At 39.7% G+C, this 20,370-nt stretch overlaps 1 protein-coding gene across 4 annotated transcripts in view; it reads left to right on the top strand.

The window, feature by feature from the left end:
* Positions 1-20,370, top strand: part of ZNF512 (zinc finger protein 512) — a 31,077-nt gene that overhangs the window by 258 nt on the left and 10,449 nt on the right. For 2 of the 4 annotated variants that reach the window (XM_080813544.1, XM_080813542.1), the window contains exons 2-10: positions 373-431; positions 10,934-11,118; positions 11,763-11,858; positions 12,157-12,240; positions 12,905-13,029; positions 13,555-13,641; positions 14,054-14,152; positions 14,773-14,940; positions 17,243-17,437. In XM_080813544.1, the coding sequence (XP_080669670.1) occupies positions 373-431; positions 10,934-11,118; positions 11,763-11,858; positions 12,157-12,240; positions 12,905-13,029; positions 13,555-13,641; positions 14,054-14,152; positions 14,773-14,940; positions 17,243-17,437 (1,098 nt within the window). The remainder of the gene's footprint in view (positions 1-372; positions 432-10,933; positions 11,119-11,762; positions 11,859-12,156; positions 12,241-12,904; positions 13,030-13,554; positions 13,642-14,053; positions 14,153-14,772; positions 14,941-17,242; positions 17,438-20,370) is intronic. The other 2 variants (XM_080813541.1, XM_080813543.1) reach the window with 1 other exon arrangement.

The raw sequence follows: 20,370 nt of genomic DNA, 5'->3' as shown, positions 1-20,370 counted from the left end.
CCCCCACTTACCGCTGACTGTTCCCCACCTCCTTGGACTCAGTTTCTCGCCCGATTGCCATTAGTTTCTGTTCCTTTTATATCTCCAGTACCTCCCGTATCCGTATCCTCTCTTTTCGCCTCCCTTTAGAACCTTTATCTGGGACAGGGCTTTGGGAATGGTGAAGACTATGGTGAAGACTATGGTGTTGTCAGCTGCCTTAACTCTGTAGGAAGACAGGACGACACACTTTTCTTAAAAAGTCTTGCCTTTTTCCGTTGGAGGTAGTTGCGGGGGGAGAGCTACATTTCTTCTGAGCACAGGGGGATTCGTCTTTTTGTGGTCAGGATTCAGAGGTCCCTAGCATTCACTCATGTGCTTGCGATTTGCTAGACACCGGAACCCACATCCTTTAAGCAGCAGAGGAGCACGAAGATCGTGGGAGCTAAGAAGTAAGTGAGGTTTTCTGGGATCCATTTACAATTGTGTCGCCAGCGCTGGCCAGTAGAACTTCCTGTGATGATGAGAAAATGTTCTGTATCCACACTGTTCAGGACCGTAGCCACGTATGGCTTTTGAGCACTTGAAATGTGGCCAGTGTGATTGAAGAACTGAATTTTCAATTGTATTTAATCTTAACTTAAATTTAAATAGTCACCTGTAGCTAGTGCCTACCTGATTGGACAGTGCAGGTCTAAACCTAATGTAGGGGAGAAGAACCTAGCTTGCAAAGTATGAATTATATTAAAAATGGAACGTATTGACAGTGTAGCCCCGCATGTCTTCAGACATCAAGTATATACTCATGAATACATTGATGAACATGGAAAGGACTGGTAAAAATGGCTGTAAGAAATCCTTTTATTTTCAGACTATTTGGCTTTAAGGCGGGTTTATTTCGTAGACTGAATGTGCTAACTTTTTCCATATTTTATTTGTTGGTACAAAAGAAATTCTTATTAACTAGGTATTCATTGGAAGGAATTAATTCCTTCAGATAACATTTGCTGAATATCTCATGTGCTACAACACATATATCTGTAGGATATACAGACAAGAAAAACACAGAATAGTCTAAATAGTCTAAAAGGGGAGATAGGCAAGTACATCAACATGATAAGGTGTAAGTAAATATTTTTAAACAGGAATTTAATATAGCACTTGGGGAAAGGGGAGTGATAGTTCAGTTCAGTGATAGTTCAGAAGGGAAGAGTTGCCTGTCAAGGGATAATCCAGTTAGCCAGAAGGAAAAGGTATTTTTTTTTTTCATAGAGAACAGAATGTGAACAGATAAAAGCTTTTAATGGAATAGCAAGTGGTTAATTTTTAAAAAATATAAAGATTAACAGGTCCTTGTCTATTATTCTGAATCGGAATCACTGGAGTTAGGGCATAGGAATCCTTTGTAAGAGATTGAGAACCATCGGTGAGAAGTGAGACTAGAAGAGGCTAGAGGATGAAACCCTAGAGAACATCAACATTTAAAGATTGGGTAGAATGAACGGAGGCTGCAAAGGAAACTGAGATGAACTGAAATAATTTTCTAATGAAGTCTAAGTAGTTGCACCTGGAGAATGAACTAGGGTCTCTGAAAAATTCTTGGTAGGTCAGAAAGGAGTTGAAAATTGGTTAAACTTTTCACTCTTGTGGTTAGAAGCTGAGACCCAAAGGTGTGCTGCACACAACAAATTATGAAGTCACTACAATTATGATTATATTCTTTAAACCAAAGTCTTTCTCTTGCCATATTTATGGAAAGGGAAGTTTGAAATTAATCTGGGTTTTTACAAGCAATCAAGTACTGTCATATGACAAGTGTTGTAAAATACTAGATAAATTGTTTTTGTTGAGTCCTTTGGAAATAAGAGAGACCTATCGGGAGGGATTCCCCTAATCACATTGATTTAATTTCTAAGATGTTAATCATACTGATTATATGAACTATTGATATTTATTTATTTACTTATTACTGTGCTTGTACTTATTCATGAGAGGGGGTATGGGTGTATCTGAGTCCTACATTGACAGTAAAGAAATTCCTATGAGGACAGTTTATCAAGAGGAGTCACATGGGACTTGACTCTTAATGGCTTCTTGATACTATTAAGTGTTCCTAGTAGAGATTGTTCCCATTGTTTTGGATGGTGGGTTTTGGCCCTAGAGGCCTGCCAATTCCGATTAAAAATTTTTAAATATTTTTTGAGGTATTACTGAAGTACAGTAGACTTCATATTTATAGTATACATATTTAAAGTGTACAGTATGATCAGCTTTGGTATATGTAAATAACCATAACAGTGTCACCACAATCAAGATACCATTTCCATCCCTCTGAAAAAATTTTTTGGGTTCCTTTGCAATCCATTCCCTCCTCTACTCCGGTTCCCAGACACCACTGACCTTTTTCCTTTCACCATATAGTGGTTTCCATGTTCTAGGATTTTATATAAATGAAATCATGTAGTATGTTCTCTTTTTGCATGATTTTTTTCACTCAAAATAATGATTTTGAGTGAAAATTAGTTTTTATTGCTGAACAGAATTTGATTATAGATATATCATGATTAGTTTAGCCATCTATTTTGATGGATAGTTGGGTTATTTTCATTTTGAGGTTATTAAAATAAAGATGCTATGAACTTCCACGTACAAGTCTCTATGTGGAAAAATGCTTTGTTTCTTTTTTCTCTTGATAAATACCTAAGATGGTATTTATTTACTAAGATTTACCATCTTAGGTTGATTGGGTCTTATGTCAGGAGTGTTTACCTTTTTAACAAATTGCCTATTTCCCAAATTGGTGGCATTATTTTCTATTCTACCACCAGTGTATGGGAATAACGTCTTCAATTTTAGCCAATTTTATGGGTGTATAGTGGTGTTTCATTGTGATTTTAATTTGCATTTTCCTAATGAATAATGATGTAGAACATCTGTTCATGTGCTTATTGGCCATTCATACATCATCTTCTGGAAAGTGCCTGTTTATTATATCTTTTGCCCATTTAAAAAAATTGAGTTGTCTGTCTTACTATGGAATTGTAGCATTTTTAAAAATTATATTCTGAATACAGTTCCTTTGTCTAATAGATATGTCTTAAATATTTTCTTCCAATCTCTGATTTGCATCATATCTTCATGGCGTGTTTGAAGACCAACAGTTTTATTTATTTTTATTTCTTTAAAGATTTATTTATTTAGTTTAGAGAGGGGGGAAGGGCAGGGGGAGTGAGAGAATCTTGAGGCAGACTCCCTGCTGAGTGTGGAGCTGGACTTGGGGCTTTATCCCATGACTCTGAGATCATGACCTGAGCTGAAGCCACTCAACTGACTGAGCCACTTGGGTGCCTTGAAGATCAACAGTTTTAAATTTATCATTAAAAATGATTAAAATATTATTTTTTTCCTCCTGTGTTTCATGCTTTTTGTATTATATTTGAGAAAACTTTGTCATCCCTAATTGCAAAGATTTTCCTCTTTGTTTTTTTCTGGAAGTTTTCTAGGTTTTACATTTGGGTCTATGACTTGTTTAGAGGTAATTTTTTGGTCATGGTGTGTTATAACAGTCAGTGTTAATTTCTTTTCATTTTGTATATCCTGTTGTTAAGACTTCCCCTATTCAATTGCATTGGCACCTTTGTCAGAAATTATTTGAACATATATGTGTGTGAGTCTGTTTCTGGACTCCTTATTCTGTTCCATTGATGTATGTATCTGTCTTTTTGCCAATACTAAACTGTCTTGATACTGTGGGATTAGAGTAAGTCTTGAAATCAGATAGGGTAAGTCATTTAACTCTTTTTTGTTCTTTCTCAAAATTTGTTTAGTTAGGGGTGCCTGGGTGGCTCAGTGGGTTAAAGACCCTGCCTTCAGCTCAGGTCATGATCCTAGGGTCCTGGGATCGAGCCCTGCATGGGGCTCTCTGCTCAGCAGGGAGCCTGCTTCCCCCTCTCTCTCTGCCTGCCTCTCTGCATACTTGTGATCTCTGTCTGTCAAATAAATAAATAAAATCTTCAAAAAAAATTGTTTAGTTATTCTAGGTTCTTCATCTTTTTATATAAATTTTAGAATTAGTTTGTCAGTTTCTATAAAAAGCACGCTAGAGTATTGATCACTATTTTATGGAGTCATCAGATCAATTTGGGGAGGATTGCCATTTTAACAATACTAAGTTTTCTGACTTATGAGCATGTTATATTTTTCCATTTATTTAGATCCCTAACTTGTCTCACCAACATGCTATAATTTTCCTTATAAGAGTCTTGGTTATCTTTTGGGGCACCTGGGTGGCTCAGTGGGTTAAGCCTCTGCCTTCGGCTTGGGTCATGATCTCAGGGTCCTGGGATCGAGTCCCGAGTCAGGCTCTCTGCTCAGCGGGGAGCCTGCTTCCCTTCCTCTCTCTCTGCCTGCTTCTCTGCCTACTTGTGATCTGTCAAATAAATAAATAAAATCTTTAAAAAAAAAAAAGTCTTGGCTATCTTTTGTTAGATATATTCTTAGCTTTTTAAAAATATTATTGTAAATGACACTTAAGTTCATGGCTAATTGCTTGTTGCTATTATCTCAGTCTAGCTACAAGGTTGTCAATTTTGTTGGTCTTTTCAAAGAACCAGATTTTCTCTGTTTTCTGTTCTAATGCATGAATTTCTCCTCTCCATTATATTTTTCCTTCTATTTGCTTTGGGTTTACTTTGCCCTTTTTAAGATATCTTGAGATGAAATCTTATCGTTGATTATAGATCTAATTTTCTAATAGCAGTATTTAGAGCTGTGAGTTTCCTTCTAGGTACTACTTTGGTTGCAATCCACAAATTTTGATGTGTGTATTTTTGTTGTTATTCACTTCAGAATATTTTGTAATTTCTCTTGTGATTTCTTTTTGACCCATGAATTATTTTCAAGTAGATTGTTTAATGTCCATATTTATTTTATTTTAGATCTCCTGTTGTTCTTGATTTCTAATTTAATTCTGATGTGGTCAATGAATACATGTGTGATTTTTATCTTTTTAAGTTTTAAGTTTATGGCCCAAAATATACTCTGTCTTGTTGAATGCACAGTGTTTACTTGAAAAAACTGTATCCTATAGTTGTTGGATGTAGTTCTATAAAGTGAGTCTAGAGTAGTATAGCTAATAGTGTTGTTCACATCTTTTATGTCTTACTGAATTTTTGTCTCATTCTACCAATTCCTGAAAGGAGGAGGTCTTAAAGTTTTTGCTAAGACTGTAGAATTGTCTGTTATTTTGCTTTAATTATATCAGTTTTGCTTTGTGAACTTTGAGCTTGTACTACTAGATGCATACACTGAATAATTATGTCTTTGTGATGATTTGTTACTTTTATCATTATGAAGTGTCCCTTTATATCTCTGGTGATACTCTTGCCTTGAAGTCTGTTTTATCTGGTATTAGAATAGCCACTTCAGCCTTCTTGTGTTTGCTGTATATGTCATTATATTGAAAGTTTGGGGGCACCTGGCTGGCTCAGTTGGAAGAGCATTTGACTCTTGATCTCGGGTTCCTGAGTTCAAGCCCCACATTGGGTACAGAGATTACTTAAATAAATAAATAAAATAAATAAAACTTAGAAAAGTAAAGAAAAGAAAAAGTGTGCCTCTTATAGGTGCAGTATACAGTTAGTTGACCCTTGAACAACACAGGGGTTAGGGATGCTGACTCCAACACAGTTGAAAATTAGCATATAACTTTTGACTTCCCAAAACTTAACTACTAATAGCCTACTGTAGGCTGGAAGCTTTACTGATAACATAAACAGTCTGTTAAAACAGATTTTGTATGTTATATATTATATTCTATGGTGTTCTTACAATAGAGGAAAGAAAATATTAAATATTAAATATTAAAATATTAAATATTAAATTTAAATATTAAATTTAAATATTAAAATTACCAGGAAAAGACATTTACAATACTGTACTGTATTTATAAAAAAAAATCCATGTATAAGTGGACCCGTATAGTTCAGATTGTGTTGTTCAGGGGTCAACTGTACTAGAGTATTGCTTTTTTATTCATTCTTTAACAGTCTTGGACTTCTTAACTGGAGTGTTGAGACCATAAACATTTAAAGTAATTACTGAGGGACACCTGGGTGGCTCAGTTGGTTAAGCAGCTGCCTTCTGCTCAGGTCATGATCCCAGTGTCCTGGGATCGAGTCCCACATCGGGCTCCTTGCTCGGCAGGGAGCCTGCTTCTCCCTCTGCCTGCCACTCTGTCTGCTTGTGCTCACTCTCGCTCCTCTCTCTCTCTCTCTCTGACAAATAAATAAATAAATAAATCTTTAAAAAAAAAATAAAGTAATTACTGATATGGTTGGATTTAGGTTTGCAGTTTTATTTTGGTTATCGTACCCTGTGTATTGTTCCTTTATATCTTATTTTGGGTTATTTGAATATTTGGTCTCTGATTTTAGTTTATTGATTTTTTAATCTCTCTTTCACTTTTCTTTTTTTTCTGTTTTTCTCATGTGTAGTGGTTGCTCTAGGAAATACAGTGTATATACCTACTGTTTCATAGGTTACTTAAAGTTATTATACTACCACTTTGCTTAAATCTAGAAGCCTCACAACCTTGTAGAATTCCTCAGCCCCCTGTCTGCTGACCATTAAGTTATCACTCTCATATGTATTACATCTACATATTTTAAAAACCTCACCAGATAATGTCAAAATTTTGTTTTTTTTTTTCTTTTAAGATTTTATTTATTTATCTGACAGAGAGATCGAGAGAGCACTAGCAGGGGGGACAATGGGGAGAGAGAGGGAGAAGCAGACTCCCCGCCCGAGCAGGGAGCCAGATGCGGGGCTCGATCCCAGGACCATGGGATCATGACCCGAGCCGAAGGCAGATGCCTAACCATCTGAGCCACCCAGGTGCCCCCAAAATTTTGTTTTAAAGTAGTATTGTTTTTTGTGTTTTTTTAAGATTTTATTTATTTATTTGACAGACAGATCACAAGTAGTCAGAGAGGCAGGCAGAGAGAGAGGAAGGGAAGCAGGCTCCCCGCTGAGCAGAGAACCCGACTCGGGGCTCTATCCCAGGATCCTGGGATCATGACCTGAGTAGAAGGCAGAGGCTTTAACCCACTGAGCCACCCAGGCGCCCCTGTTGTTGTCATTGTTAATATTTTCCCAGCTATTTACCATTTCTTTTGCTCTTCTTCATTCCGAAAAATCCAGATTTCTCTCTGGTATCATTTTCCTTCATTATATCTGGAATAATTTCCGTTAGCATTTCTCATAGAGCAGGTCTATGAGCAGGTCATAGAGCAAACAACAAATTTTCTTTTTTTTAATTTTTTTTTTTAATCTGAAGAAGCATGTCTAAGGGATATTTTTACTTAGTATAGAGTTTTAGATGGGCAGATCTTTTGTCTCAGGATTTTAAAGATGTTACATTATCTTCTCTTCTCCTTGGTTTCTGTTGAGAATTCTGTAACCGTTCAAACCATTGTTCTTTATATGTAACATGTCATTTCTTTCTAGCTGCTTTCTAGATTTTTCTCTCTCAATATTCACTTTTGAACATTTTCGTTAGGATGTGTCTAGGTGTGTTTTTCTTTCAGTGTATCCAATGAGTATTTGTTGAGCTTCTAGAATCTGTAAATTTATGTCTCATTAAATGTGGGTGATTTTCCACCATTATTTTTTTCAAATGTGTTTTTGTGCCACAGTTTCTTTTTCCTTTCCTTCTGGACACCTTTTGGTATTTTTTTTTTTTTTAATGATTTTATTTATTTATTTGACAGAGACAGAGATCACAAGTAGGCAGAGAGAGAGGACGAAGTAGGCTCCCTGCTGAGCAGAGAGCCCGATGTAGGGCTCCATCCCAGGACTCTGAGATCATGACCTGAGCTGAAGGCAGAGGCTTAACCTACTGAGCCACCCAGGTGCCCCACCTTTTGATATCCTTAAGGTGTTAAGTGACACCTTTTGATATTGACTCATAGGTTGTTGAAGCTCTGTTGACTGTTTTTCAGTCTTTTTTCTCTTTGTTCTTTGGAGTAGATAATTTCTGTCTTCAGGTTCACAGATTCTTTCCTTTGTCATCTCCATTCTGTTATTGAGCCCATTTTGTTATTATTTCAAATATATTTTTTTTTCAGTTCTAAAATTTCAGTTAATTCTTTTTTTGGTTTCTTTTTTCTGCTGAGAAGTCCTACCTTTTCCTTCACTTGAAGTGTGTGTTCCTTTATTTCATGGAACATAGTTATAATAGCTGCTTTTTTTTTTCCCCTTAAGATTTTGTTTGTTTATTTGTCAGAGAGAGCGCAAGCAGGGAAAAAGGCAGGCGGAGGGAAAAGCGGGCTCCCTGGTGAGCAAGGACTCAGTCCTAGGACCCTGGGATCATGACCTGAGCTGAAGGGAGACACTTAACTGACTGAGCCACCCAGTAATACGCCCAGTGTTACAGGCGTCCCTATAATAGCTGCTTTAAATCTTTGATAGTTCTAACATCTTGAGGTTGACATTTGTTCATTATCTGTTCCTTTTGAAATTATGCAGATTTTCCTGCTTCTTTGTGTATTGCATAATTTTGGAACTTATTCCCGAGATTGTGAATGTTATTTGTATAGACCTTGGGTCTTTTTAGAATCTTCTGGGGGATCATTGCTATTTTTATTTTAGCAAGTAACCTGTTTACTGTTCAGACCATAAGTTCTGTCTTACTTTCTGAGGTCACTGGGTCAGTCTTAATTCCATTCTTTGAGTCTTTGCTATGATGGTTTAGGTCGGTCTTGAACAGCTCAGGGATTTGACTGAGACTTTTTTGGGTGTTTCAAGTCTCCTTTCATTTCTCCAAGCTTTTGATACATTGGGTCTATCTTTTATTAGCAGCTCAGGGGTTTTTCTGAGACTTGTGTCGTTTGTTCAAATCTTATTTCATTTCTCAAAGCCTTCGCTAAGCTGGTTTCGGTATGCTCCAAACATATGTAGTTCAGATTAAGCTGTGATTTGTGTGGATTCGTACATAGAATTATGGGATCATCTTCTTTGCCTGGTTCTTCTGCACAGTTCCTTCACACATTTTAGTCTGTGGAGACCCTTTTCCTGGTTTCTGTGGCCAGAAAGAGAGTTTCTGTTGCAATTTAGACTGCCCATGCTCCTCTGCAAATGGGGCCCACCCCTATTGCATTGCTGCATGTGAGGGAAAACAAACAAAATGGGGCAACACACCCATGTGAGTCACTTCTCCCAGTTTTGACACCTCTCTATAGTCCACCTACTTTGTTTACTTTTCAGAGTCCAGGATTTTCAGTTGTAGTCAGCAGGAGGGATGAGCTGTGGTGGCCTTATGCACCACGGCGGAATCAGGACTTCGCTGTATTAAATTCGTAATTTTGGATCTCATGTGCAGAGAATGGAAAATCATTCTTCTCTGTTCCTAGCATACTGACATCATCAGTCCCTGTTGTTTTTTGTTTTCCCTGTTTCCATTTCCATTCCCTTCCAGAGACAACCATGTTAACAAGTTTGATATTTGTCCTTAAATATTTATGAATCCTTATAAAATAGCCAGTGTTGTTTATATGTGTATTTGTTTTTAATTTACAAAATTGACATTAAGTCTTGCTCTTTCTTTATTTTTCTTTTAAAGACTTACTTCTTTTTGGAGAGAGAGAGAGAGCAGGCACGCACACAGAGCATGCACGCGAGAGTGTGCGTGTACACATGGTGGAGGGGGTGAGGGAGAGGGAGAGATAGCGTCAGGCAGACTCAGCACTGAGCACCGAGCCCAACGCAGGGCTCCATCTCACAGCCCTGAGATCATGACCTGAGCTGCTGAAACCAAGAGTCAGATGCTTAGCTGACTGGGCCACCCAGGCACCCTGTTTCTTGTTCATTCAGCAGTATGCTCTTTTGCTTATGTTCACGTCTCTATTTGTGGAAATGGTTTATTGCTTCCAACAACTACCTAGAATTCCATAGTGGGCCTGTATCATATTTTACTAACATACATTCTTAAGAATGGTCACCTGTGTTACTTCCATCTCCTTACCTCAGACCTCTACGTGATTCTTATCAGCTGTACCACAGAAGTGTTATCTTGAATTTGTCAACTTATCTCTGGTACAGAACCTTAGTTCAGGTCCTTATGAGCTCTTATCCATACTGTTACCTTGAGCGGCTAGCCCTTCTCCCTGTATTCACTCCTCCTCCACGGGTCATTTTCCATACAGCATCCAGAGTGGTCTTTCTAAACCGTAAACATAAGGCAGGCCTCACGCGGATCTTCAGCTGGAAAAGGGTTGTCTCGAGGTCCTTGGACCACACTGTGAGAACTGCTGCTCCTCTGTGCATTCTGAACGACCTAGTTACTGGTGAATGTTTCTTAACTACGTACTGATTGGTCTTAGATTTGGGAATTTGGATCCAGCTGTATACCAGACTTCTCCAGCCAGCTTACCTTAGATAAGGTAGCTCCTTTAAGGCTGGGAGCTAAGAATCATGTTGCCTAAATAAGACAGGATAGCGCTGACACAGTGTTTAGGGAAGATGGATCAGACTAGGGACCTACAAACTCTGCTTTTCCTTCTTTGTTCTCAGGGATAGTATTTATTACTGTCCCTCTGTCAGAGAAATTGGGAGGCCTGGACATACCTGGTTACTGAAGGATCTTCTGAAGGATCAAAGAACACCCTATTACTTTCACTACTTTCTTTTCTTTGATCAGTCTAGAAAAGAGTGCCTACTTGGGCTCCAGAGTGATCATTAATGTGGACTGCTTTTATTACAATGAAGTGTAATAATTTTATATGTTGCATTTGATCACAACTCTTGTAATTGTTAGAGTACAATCTTAGGTCTGATTTTATTAGGCTTTTTAGTTTTTGCATAGGTAACCAACTTGTCTTCTTATGATATAAAAAATTAATAGGAACTTTACTCCAGATCCTCCTTTGTGGTATGTCTATTTGTTTCGTATTACTAGCAGGACCCAGTGCTCCATAAAGGATAATAGTTTCCAGTACACTATCCCTCATGATGACTCCTTAAGTGGTTCATCATCTGCCTCATCATGTGAGCCAGTGAGTGATTTTCCACCGTCCTTCCGAAAATCTACCTACTGGATGAAGATGAGAAGGGTCAAGCCAGCTGCGGCTTCCCGTGTCGAAGGTATGAGTATCTCTGTCTTATGTCAAAGGCAGAGCACTCTCTAGGTACTTGTTGTAAATGTCACATATGTGTATCTCACATTTATGTTAGGCTGCCACATACTATTCAACTTTGTGAACTATCCTTCTATTTTAGAGTGAAATTCTGCTGATCTCACTCCTCTCGGTTAGACTGGTGTCAGCCTTCCCTCTTCACATGATTTGAACTTCTTTCCAACTGTTCCAGTTTGATCGTCTGTTGAAGTTTAGGGGCTGGTGTAAGGGCGATTCTGGGTGTCATTGTCTTGGTGGGCGTAGTCTCAAGGGTCCTTAGTAGCCCTTTATCTGGAACAGTTCTACTTCGTGTTAGCTTTGAATCAAGATCAAAGAAAGCACATTGCCTGAAGGCTTTTATTACTCATAGGGGAACAGTTGATCACTTGGGTGAAGAATAAGAAAAAGGGAAAAGGGGAGGTTGAGTGAGTTAGTGAAGTTTTACCAACTTCCCTAAAAATGTCAAACCACTTCTGTGAGGCCTGTGCTCACTGATGATCTTCCTCTATGATGGTCTCGTGACTGAAGTTTCAAAACTTCAGGCAGGCCAGAGACGTTCACTTGTAAACCACACTGAGGGTTTTGTTTGTTTGTTTTTGTATGGTGTTTCAGGGTCAGGTGGAGTATCAACCAAAGGAAAAAGGAAACCCAGGCAGGAAGAAGATGAAGACTATCGAGAATTTCCTCAGAAGAAGCATAAGCTTTATGGTAAGGGAGTAACTTTGCTCATTCTCTTTCCGTGGGCGCCTGGGCTTTATTCTTTAGAGGTACAAGAGAGACCTTAGGTTTTGGCCCTTGAAGCACTGTTGAGCCCTTTGATTTTTTGGCATGGAATGGCTTCCATCCTGCCTGACTCTACGAGTTTTTTTCTGTTACAACTTAAGGGAGTCAGTTGGTTGAGGGAGTGGGGGCACAGGGTGTTGAGAAGATGAGGGAGGAGATTTTGGTAGTAGAGACGGGGTAGCAAAGTTGATATGTTGGGCTTCAAGTTTCTGTCTTGCGTCAGGGAGGAAGCAACGGCCTAAAACTCAACCTAATCCCAAATCCCAGGCTCGTCGTATTCGGAAGGAACCACCAGCTTATGCAGCAGGTATGTTTTCTGTTGGAAGCTTTGGGGTATCTAGTTCTCACACCCTGTCTTTGTTGTTGTTGGTGGTGGTTAAGGGATGATGTAGCAGAGAGTTTCTTTCAGGAGGCAGTTACTAAGGGCATGGGTTTGGAGGCCGGTCAGACCCTTGTGGAAGGTTTGGCTCTTAATTGGTTTTCTGGCCTGCCACCATCTAGTTAACTTCTGCAAGCTTTGGTTTCCTTGTCTCTGAGTGGGATAATGAAGGCAGTCAGAATTTTCATAGAGATTAAATGGGATAAAAACATTGTACAAAGTTTCAGGTACACAGGAAACACTCAGCAAACCGGCTGTTAAATATCTCAGTATCCCGTTGTCATATGCGGCTATGAAAGTATTGCCCATTGTGGCTTGTATCTCAGTAAAGCTAGGAAAAAAAAAAACGTTGCCCAGTTCTGTAAGCCACTGGGCTTTTAAGTGGTGCCCAGATGGTTCTTATCATGGGAAACTGAGTAGGTGTTTCCTCACTGACTGAGAAAAAAATATTTCTAGAAATTATACGCAGAGAGTCTTTTCCCCAGGAAGGGAACAAACCATTTTTATGGTACTTTTACTAAGTTTCAGGATTGTGCTTTTTGTTTCAGGAGAATTCTGCAGATTACGAGGTGTTCCTTTTTCTCCTTTGTAGGCAGTTTGGAGGAACAGTGGTACTTAGAAATCGTGGATAAAGGCAGTGTCTCCTGTCCTACCTGCCAGGCAGTGGGGAGAAAGACCATCGAGGGCTTAAAGAAACACATGGAGACCTGCAAACAGGTTAGAGATTTTGTGGCATTTCGTGACAGTTATGCTCTTTCCCCATACCTTAGCTCTCTATTCTGTGTCGGGTGTGCTGATACCTGTGGAGAAGCAGCAGCATTGTGTTAGAAGGAAGACAGAGGCTTTTGAGTCCGACAGACTTGGGTTTGAATCTTCACTCAGCCACTTATTTGTTGCGTCATTTAACTTTTTTATGTGTGGACCTTGGTTTTCTCATTTATAAGAGAGAGAAGATAATTTTGTGCAATCCCTGAGAGGAGAAGAAAGAAAGAATACATGCAAAGGGCCTGTTCCATTACTTGGCAAATATTGGCACTTAGTAAATGGTCATTCTTGAAAAATGAGTTGCTTTTCCTCCTTTGTCCTTAAGGACATGACGCTGAGGTTGTGGGATTTTGAGATGCCTTGACTGTCGAGTTTGGGAGTGAAAGGAGATACGGTTGAGAGTATCTGAGTAGGACTTTTTAACATTTTATTTCTCTGTTGAACAGCCTGGCACTGAGCAGTATTTCTTCCTCGTAGGAAATGTTTACTTGTCATCATTGCGGGAAACAGCTTCGTTCCCTGGCAGGGATGAAGTATCACGTCATGGCAAATCACAATAGCTTGGTAAGGTGTCTCCTGTCCCGTATGAGCCTGCGGGGGGTTCGCATGTCTTTACATAGATGGGTTTGGATAACCCCGTGGAGGTGGCTGAGGCTCTGGGGCTTTGCAGGCGTGTAAGAGCACCCTTTTGATAGAAGAGTTATGTACAGTGAAACCGTTGTGGTGGGTATTTTTGTGTTTACATTAGCCCCAAAGTTTCGTCTCCTAGAAGACAGAGGCTCTGAACTCTTACTTGCATTGCATTTGCTTCCTTGTCTGTCTAGGAGAAGATGGAGAAAGCCAGGAGTCAGATAACTAAGCTTCATGGGCCTCGGCTTAGGTGCTAGTCCAGTCCTTGATTCTCCTATGATACCATTTTTGTCTGTATCTGTCTTTTCCGTGCATCATCTGCTTGTTTGCTTCTCTTGCTTTCTAGCCCATTTTGAAGGCTGGGGATGAAATAGACGAGCCAAGTGAGAGAGAGCGGCTCCGGACAGTTCTAAAGAGACTGGGCAAGCTCAGGTGCATGCGTGAGGTAAGAGCCTAGGGACAGCGTCTCCTTCTGCCTGGAGTCTCGAGTCACTGTCTTTCTGTTTCTTTCTTCCATTTCTTCTCCTCCTCTCTTGTAGACCTGGTTCTGTGTCACCTTCCAGCATTAAGACTGGCTCCTGCTTTTCCAGGTGTTTTGAGTTCATTAATAGTTCTTTATTTTTCTTTCACATCTCCACAAACTTATTTTTCTCCCCTTTTCCTTTATTCAAAGGGGTTCCTTTCCCACCCTTCTTTAGTGTGATGAAAAGGCTCCTGGTAATCTCCCTGTGAGGAGCTTTGGCATCGCTGGGTGTTTGCTGCTGGGGTGGGGTCGAGTCCCGAGCCAGCGAGGAAGCTCTGCGGCAGAGGAGACGCACGGTGCTAGTGGACTGGATGCTGACTGAACTGACGGAACGTCGCTCTTGGTGGCAGACAGGACAGCTGTTAGGGCAGGGACGAGGGACAGGGAAGGGTCATGCTAATGGGAAGTGTTGGAGAGGGTCTAGCCATGTTGGAGGATCTATCGATAGGATGTGGTGGTTGAGTCTTTTGTGGCTGTTTAGAAATTGAGAGATCTTGTCAAAAGATGGAAGATTATAGTTCAGGCCTCTCTCCTGTGTTCAGAGTTGCTCTAGTAGCTTCACCAGCATCATGGGATATCTGTACCATGTCAGAAAATGTGGCAAAGGGGCTGCAGAGCTGGAGGAGATGACCCTGAAATGTCACCACTGTGGAAAGCCATATAAATCGAAGGCTGGACTTGCGTATCACCTGAGGTCAGAGCATGGGCCTGTGAGTACTGATTACTTTCCAGACCCTGTTTGGGGGATCTGTTTCGTGGTGACTACTAACCCTGACATTTCCCATACCTCCTTGGTTCCTCATTTGTATCCCCTTTTAATCTTTGAATGCTTTTGTTTTCTCTTGTTTTTCCTTGGTTCTCTTTTTTTCTGCCTTTTGAACCTAATTAGCTTAGAGAAATCAAAGTTCACTGTATGATCTGTGCAGAAGTAAATTCATTATTATATTTCTAAAGCTTAAGGTGTTCCCCTTTAGCTAGAAATTTTCTGGAAATCTCTGTTCAGCTGGTTCTTCTGTCCCAATTTTTTTGTCTTGACTTTTTTTTTCTTGATTTCTAGGCTTGCCCCACCTCATTTTTTTTTTCAGAGTTAAGTTTCAAGGTATACTTTACATATGGTAATTAATATTCACCCTTTTTAGTGTACAGTTATAAGAGTTTTGACAAATACATACAGTTGTGTAGTCACCAGCACATTCAAGATCTAGAATGATTTGACCACCGATCTATTTTCTATCCCTATAGTTTTGCTTTTTTTCAGAATATCATAAACGGAGTCATACAATATATAGCCTTTTGAGTCTGGCTTCTTTCATTTAGCATAATACATTTGAGATTCGTCCCTGTGTTGCATGTATCATTAATTTTATTTCTTTTTATTTCTGTCTAGGATTCCATTGTATGGATGTTTCACAGTTTCTTTATCCATTCACCAGTTGAAGAACATTTGAGTTGTTTCCATTTTTTGGCAATTATGAATAAAGCTGCTATAAACATTCACATAAAAGGCTTTTCTGTGAAAACAAATTTTAATTTCTCTTGGGTAAATACTTAGCAATGGGAATGCTAGGTCAAATGATAAATACATGTTTATAAGAAACTGCCAAACTGTTTTTCAAAGTGGCTGTGCCATTTTGCATTCTCACTGGCAAAATGAGAGTTCCAGTTTTTTTGTGTCCTTGTTAGGACTTGCTATTGTCAGTGTCATTTTTTTCTTAATCCATTCTATTAGGTATGCAGTGGTATTTCCCTGCAGTTTAAATTTGCATTTTCCTAATGACTAATGACATTAACCCTCCTTTCATGTGCTTATTGGCAATGTGGGTCCTTAGTGAAGTGTCTGTCCTCTTCAGTGAAGTGGCCATTGAAAGCCTTTCTTATTGGAGTTTCATTGTCTTACTGTTGAGGTTTAGAAATATTCTGAGTTTTTTTTATGTATTTTGGACAGAAGTCCTTTACCAACTACCTGTTTTATAAATATTTTCTCCCAGCTTAGCTTTTTATTTTTGGATAGCGTTTTTCAAAGAGTAGAGTTCTTAACTTTGATAAAGTTCATTCAATTTATTTTTTTTCCTTTTATGGATAATGCTTTTATTGTATCTAAGATATATTTTCCCAGCCCAAGGTACAGTTTTTCTATTGCTGCTATAAAAAAAAAAATCACAAAATCAATGGCCTAAACAACACAGCTGTATTAACTCTGCTTGTCAAGCCAGAAGTTCAGGTATAGCACAGCTCAGCTGACTCCCCTGTGTAGAACCTCACCAGGCTGGCATCAAAGTGTGAGTAGGGCTATTCCTTTCTGGAGGCTCAAGGGGAGAATCTGTTTTGAGGCTTCTTAAGATTAAGAATTGAGTTCCATGCAGTTGTAGGACCTCACTTCCTTGCTTGCTGTAGGCCAGGAAGTGTCCTCAGCTTCTGAGGGCCATGTGCATTCCCTGGTTCCCTTCATCGTCACGGCAGCAGACGTAGTGAGTCTCTCTCATGCTCTGAATCTCTCCCGCCTTTTCTTCTCTCACACCTCTCCTACTTGATTTTGGACTTTAAAAATTAGATCTGCAAGGTACCTTCCCATCAGCATGCAGGTTAGTGTTTGGTTGAATAGCTGATGACTGTAGCCTAGCCAGGGTGACACGTCAAGAAACCGTCATACCCAGGCTTACGAAATTTTCTCCCTTGGTTTCTTTTAGGAGTTTTACAGTTATATGGTTTATGTTTGATTCATTTTCAGTTGATTTTTGTATGTAGTATGAGATATGGGTTGAGGGTCCTGTCTTTGCACACAGCCATGTCTTGACCTTTAACCAATTTGACTTATCAAAACAACAGATTTTATCCTGAGAAGTTCTTTTTTTTAACCAACAAAATACGCATTAAGGTGGTAGAACTTTATGCTAATGGTTGGCAAGCTATAAATAGCTTTTGATACTTAGAACAGGAAGGATAGCCTTTAATCATTGGCTCTGATGGAAGCCACCTCTCAGGCTTGTGTTCTGCTATGTCTCATTCTTGCAGATCTCATTCTTTCCAGAGTCAGGACAGCCAGAGTGCTTAAAGGAGATGAGCCTGGAGCCAAAGAGTGGCGGTCGAGTTCAGAGGCGTTCTGCCAAGATAGCTGTATACCACCTGCAGGAGCTGGCTTCTGCTGAACTGGCCAAGGAATGGCCCAAGAGGAAGGTGCTTCAGGATTTGGTACCTGATGATCGGAAGGTAAAGTAGAGACTTAAAGTATTAATGTTGAACCGTGTCTGCTTCTGTGCTTACTGCATACGGAAAACTAAATGCACTGGAGTGCGCGATAAATTGCTTCTTTATTCTTAGAGATGAAACATGAGTGTTTGGATTCTTGTGGGTCCTAGAGAGACAGTCCGTTTCAGAAGTTCCTTAAGGAACCTTCTTAATTTTGGACTACTTCCAGAGGGAATCGGCATTTCCAAATTAGTTTTTTGCCTGGTTGTTGCCTAGTGTGTTTCCACTTTGTTACTTCGTATGTAGTAGTTTATATTTAGTTTAGATAAATGCTTGCAACTTGCTTTTCTGGCCACGGAACTCCTCTCCCTTCCCACTCTGTTTTCCAAATGGAAGCTTATATAAAACACCAGTATGTAAAAGAAGGGGCAGCAGAGTCGCTCTGAATAACTACGGGGTAGTGAACCCAAAGCCTTGTCTACTTGGCTTTCTCCTTGATACTTCCATCATTCCCTCCATGGTCGCAAGTGTATTTCTGCGGGGTACAGAACCCAGCTTGGAAGCCTTTGGTTTAAAATAGATCATAGACCAGAGGAACATTATTTGGCCAAGAGGAGACAAGGGGTATATGACTTGTGGGAGTAGTCATGGGAAGGGCTTGGGAGGATCTACAGTGAAGATTGAGATTAGAGCTAAGGACCTATTACTCTCCATGGTATGGACAAGAATAGTTTAGATTTGGCTTAGGGCTTTGACTCATGTGAAAGGAACGTCATATGTTAAAAGAAAATGGGTCAAATCCTAGAAGTTAATACCTCTTACTTGGCCTAAAAATCAGTCCTACAGGTGTCCCAAGAGTAGGGTCCTGTTTTTGAATAGCAGAGCATCCTTTCTTGTTTTAGACTAATGCTGCTTTCTTCCTGTCACAGGCTAAAGAATATGGTTATCTAAATTCAGTTTAAATGTGAATTTTGTACAGTGATGTGTATATTGTGATATTGTAGACCATCTGGTTTCACTGTGCATGGTCTGTGGTAGGGAATTTGACATAAATACTTGTTAGCTCATTGATAAGTTTTGATAGTCTTTTTTTTTTTAAGTTTTGATAGTCTTATCTCACAGATACTTTTCTAAAATCATCTGTTTTATACTTTGACATTGTGTAGGCTAAGGGAATTATCAAATTTGGGGGCACCTGCTGGGTGTGGCTCTGTCAGTTAAGTGTCTGACCCTTAATTTTGGCTCAGGTCATGATCTCAGGGTTGTGAGATCAAGCCCTGCATCGGGTCAGCACTGGGCGTGGAGCCTGCTTAAGATTCTCTCTCTCCCTGTGCCCCCCGCCTCTCTCTCCCTTTCTAATAAAAGGGGGAAAAAAAAGAATTTGTTTCAGTAGATTATATATTCTTATCATTCAAAAGTCAAGATTGTCATAAATACTGAGATATCACACTCTTACCCTATCCTTGTTCTATCCTGTTTCCATGGTTAACCATTCTTGCTGGTTTCCTCAGTGTCTTCCAATGCTGCTTTTTCTTTCTTTCTTTTTTTTTTTTTTAAGATTTTATTTATTTATTTGACAGAGAGAGAGAGAGTGTGAGTGTGCACAACCAGGGGAATAGCAGAGGGAGCTGCGGAAGGAGAGGGACAAGCAGGCTCCCCGGTGAGCAGGGAGCCCGATGTGGGTCTCAATCCCAGGGCTCTGGGATCATGACCTGCGCCGAAAACAGACGCTTAACTGAGCCACCCAAGTGTCCCATTCCAGTGTTTCCTGATACAAATACAAGCAATATTGTCTAGGAAGAACTCTTGTGTTTTCCTTTACTCACATCAACTGCATGCTTAACAAACTTCTGACGCCAGGTGTGTGGGTTTTTCCCACACAGACCAATTTTCTAACACCACCTGGGTGTCCCTCAGATAATTCAGGTCTGACATTATCTACCCGGAGTTGGTGTCAGATCCCACAAGTTAGGGGCTCCGTCCCCCACAGAACTGCTCTGATTTCAGATGCCAATCACGAGTCTCAGGTTGCTACCCGTGCGTCTGACTGGTTTGGCTATAAATTGGGGTTCCCATAACCCCATCCTTGGTTTTGATAATTTGCTAGAATGGCTCACAGAGCTGGGGAAACACATTTACTGGTCTGTTATAAAGTATATAATAAAAACCTACAGATGAATGATCAGTTGAAGAAATAAATAGAATGAGGTCTGGAAGAGTCCCAGAAGGAGGAGGAGGAGCTCCTGTCCCTGTGGAGTTGGGAGTACACCACCGCCTTGGCATATATATATATATATAGTTATACGTTAATCAATCTAGAAGCTCTCTGAACCCCATAATTTGGGGATTTTTATGGAGGTTTCATCAAGTAGGCATGATTGATTAACTCCATTTCTAGCTACTTTTCCTCTCCAGAGAATGGGGAATGGGTCTGAAAGTTCCAAGCTTCAAGTCATGGCTTGGTCCTTTCTGGTGACTAGCTCCCACCCAGGAGCCTACCGAGAATTGCCTCATTAGAACAAAAGATACTCCTGTCACCAGAATGTTCCAAGGAATTATGAGCTCTGTGTGAAATACTGGTATTACTCAGGAATTTTGGAGTTTTAGGAGCTCTCTGTCAGGAACCAGGGTCGAAGACTAAGTGCTAACAGGAACTGAGTGCAGAGACCAAGATACATTTTTTATTATTTCACAAAGTATATATTCCATTTTGAAAAACCTTTTTTATTTGGGAATAATTTTAGACTTGCAGAGCTATTGCAAAATTAGCACAGAGTTCCCATATGCTCTTTACCTGGCTTCTTCTAATGCCAATTCCTTACATAACGAATGACATAGTATCCGATCAGGATTCCATCATAGGACACCATCAGGATCCCCATTTAATTCTCTTTACTGTCTCCTTAGAGTCCTCTCATCTGTTAACAATTCTGGCTTTTTTGGGGGGGTCTTTT

The sequence above is a fragment of the Martes martes genome, assembly GCF_963455335.1.
Source record: "Martes martes genome assembly, chromosome: 9".
Taxonomy (NCBI): Eukaryota; Metazoa; Chordata; class Mammalia; order Carnivora; family Mustelidae; genus Martes; species Martes martes.
Note: the sequence above shows the minus strand (reverse complement) of the source record. Positions and strands in the feature narration are given on the sequence as shown.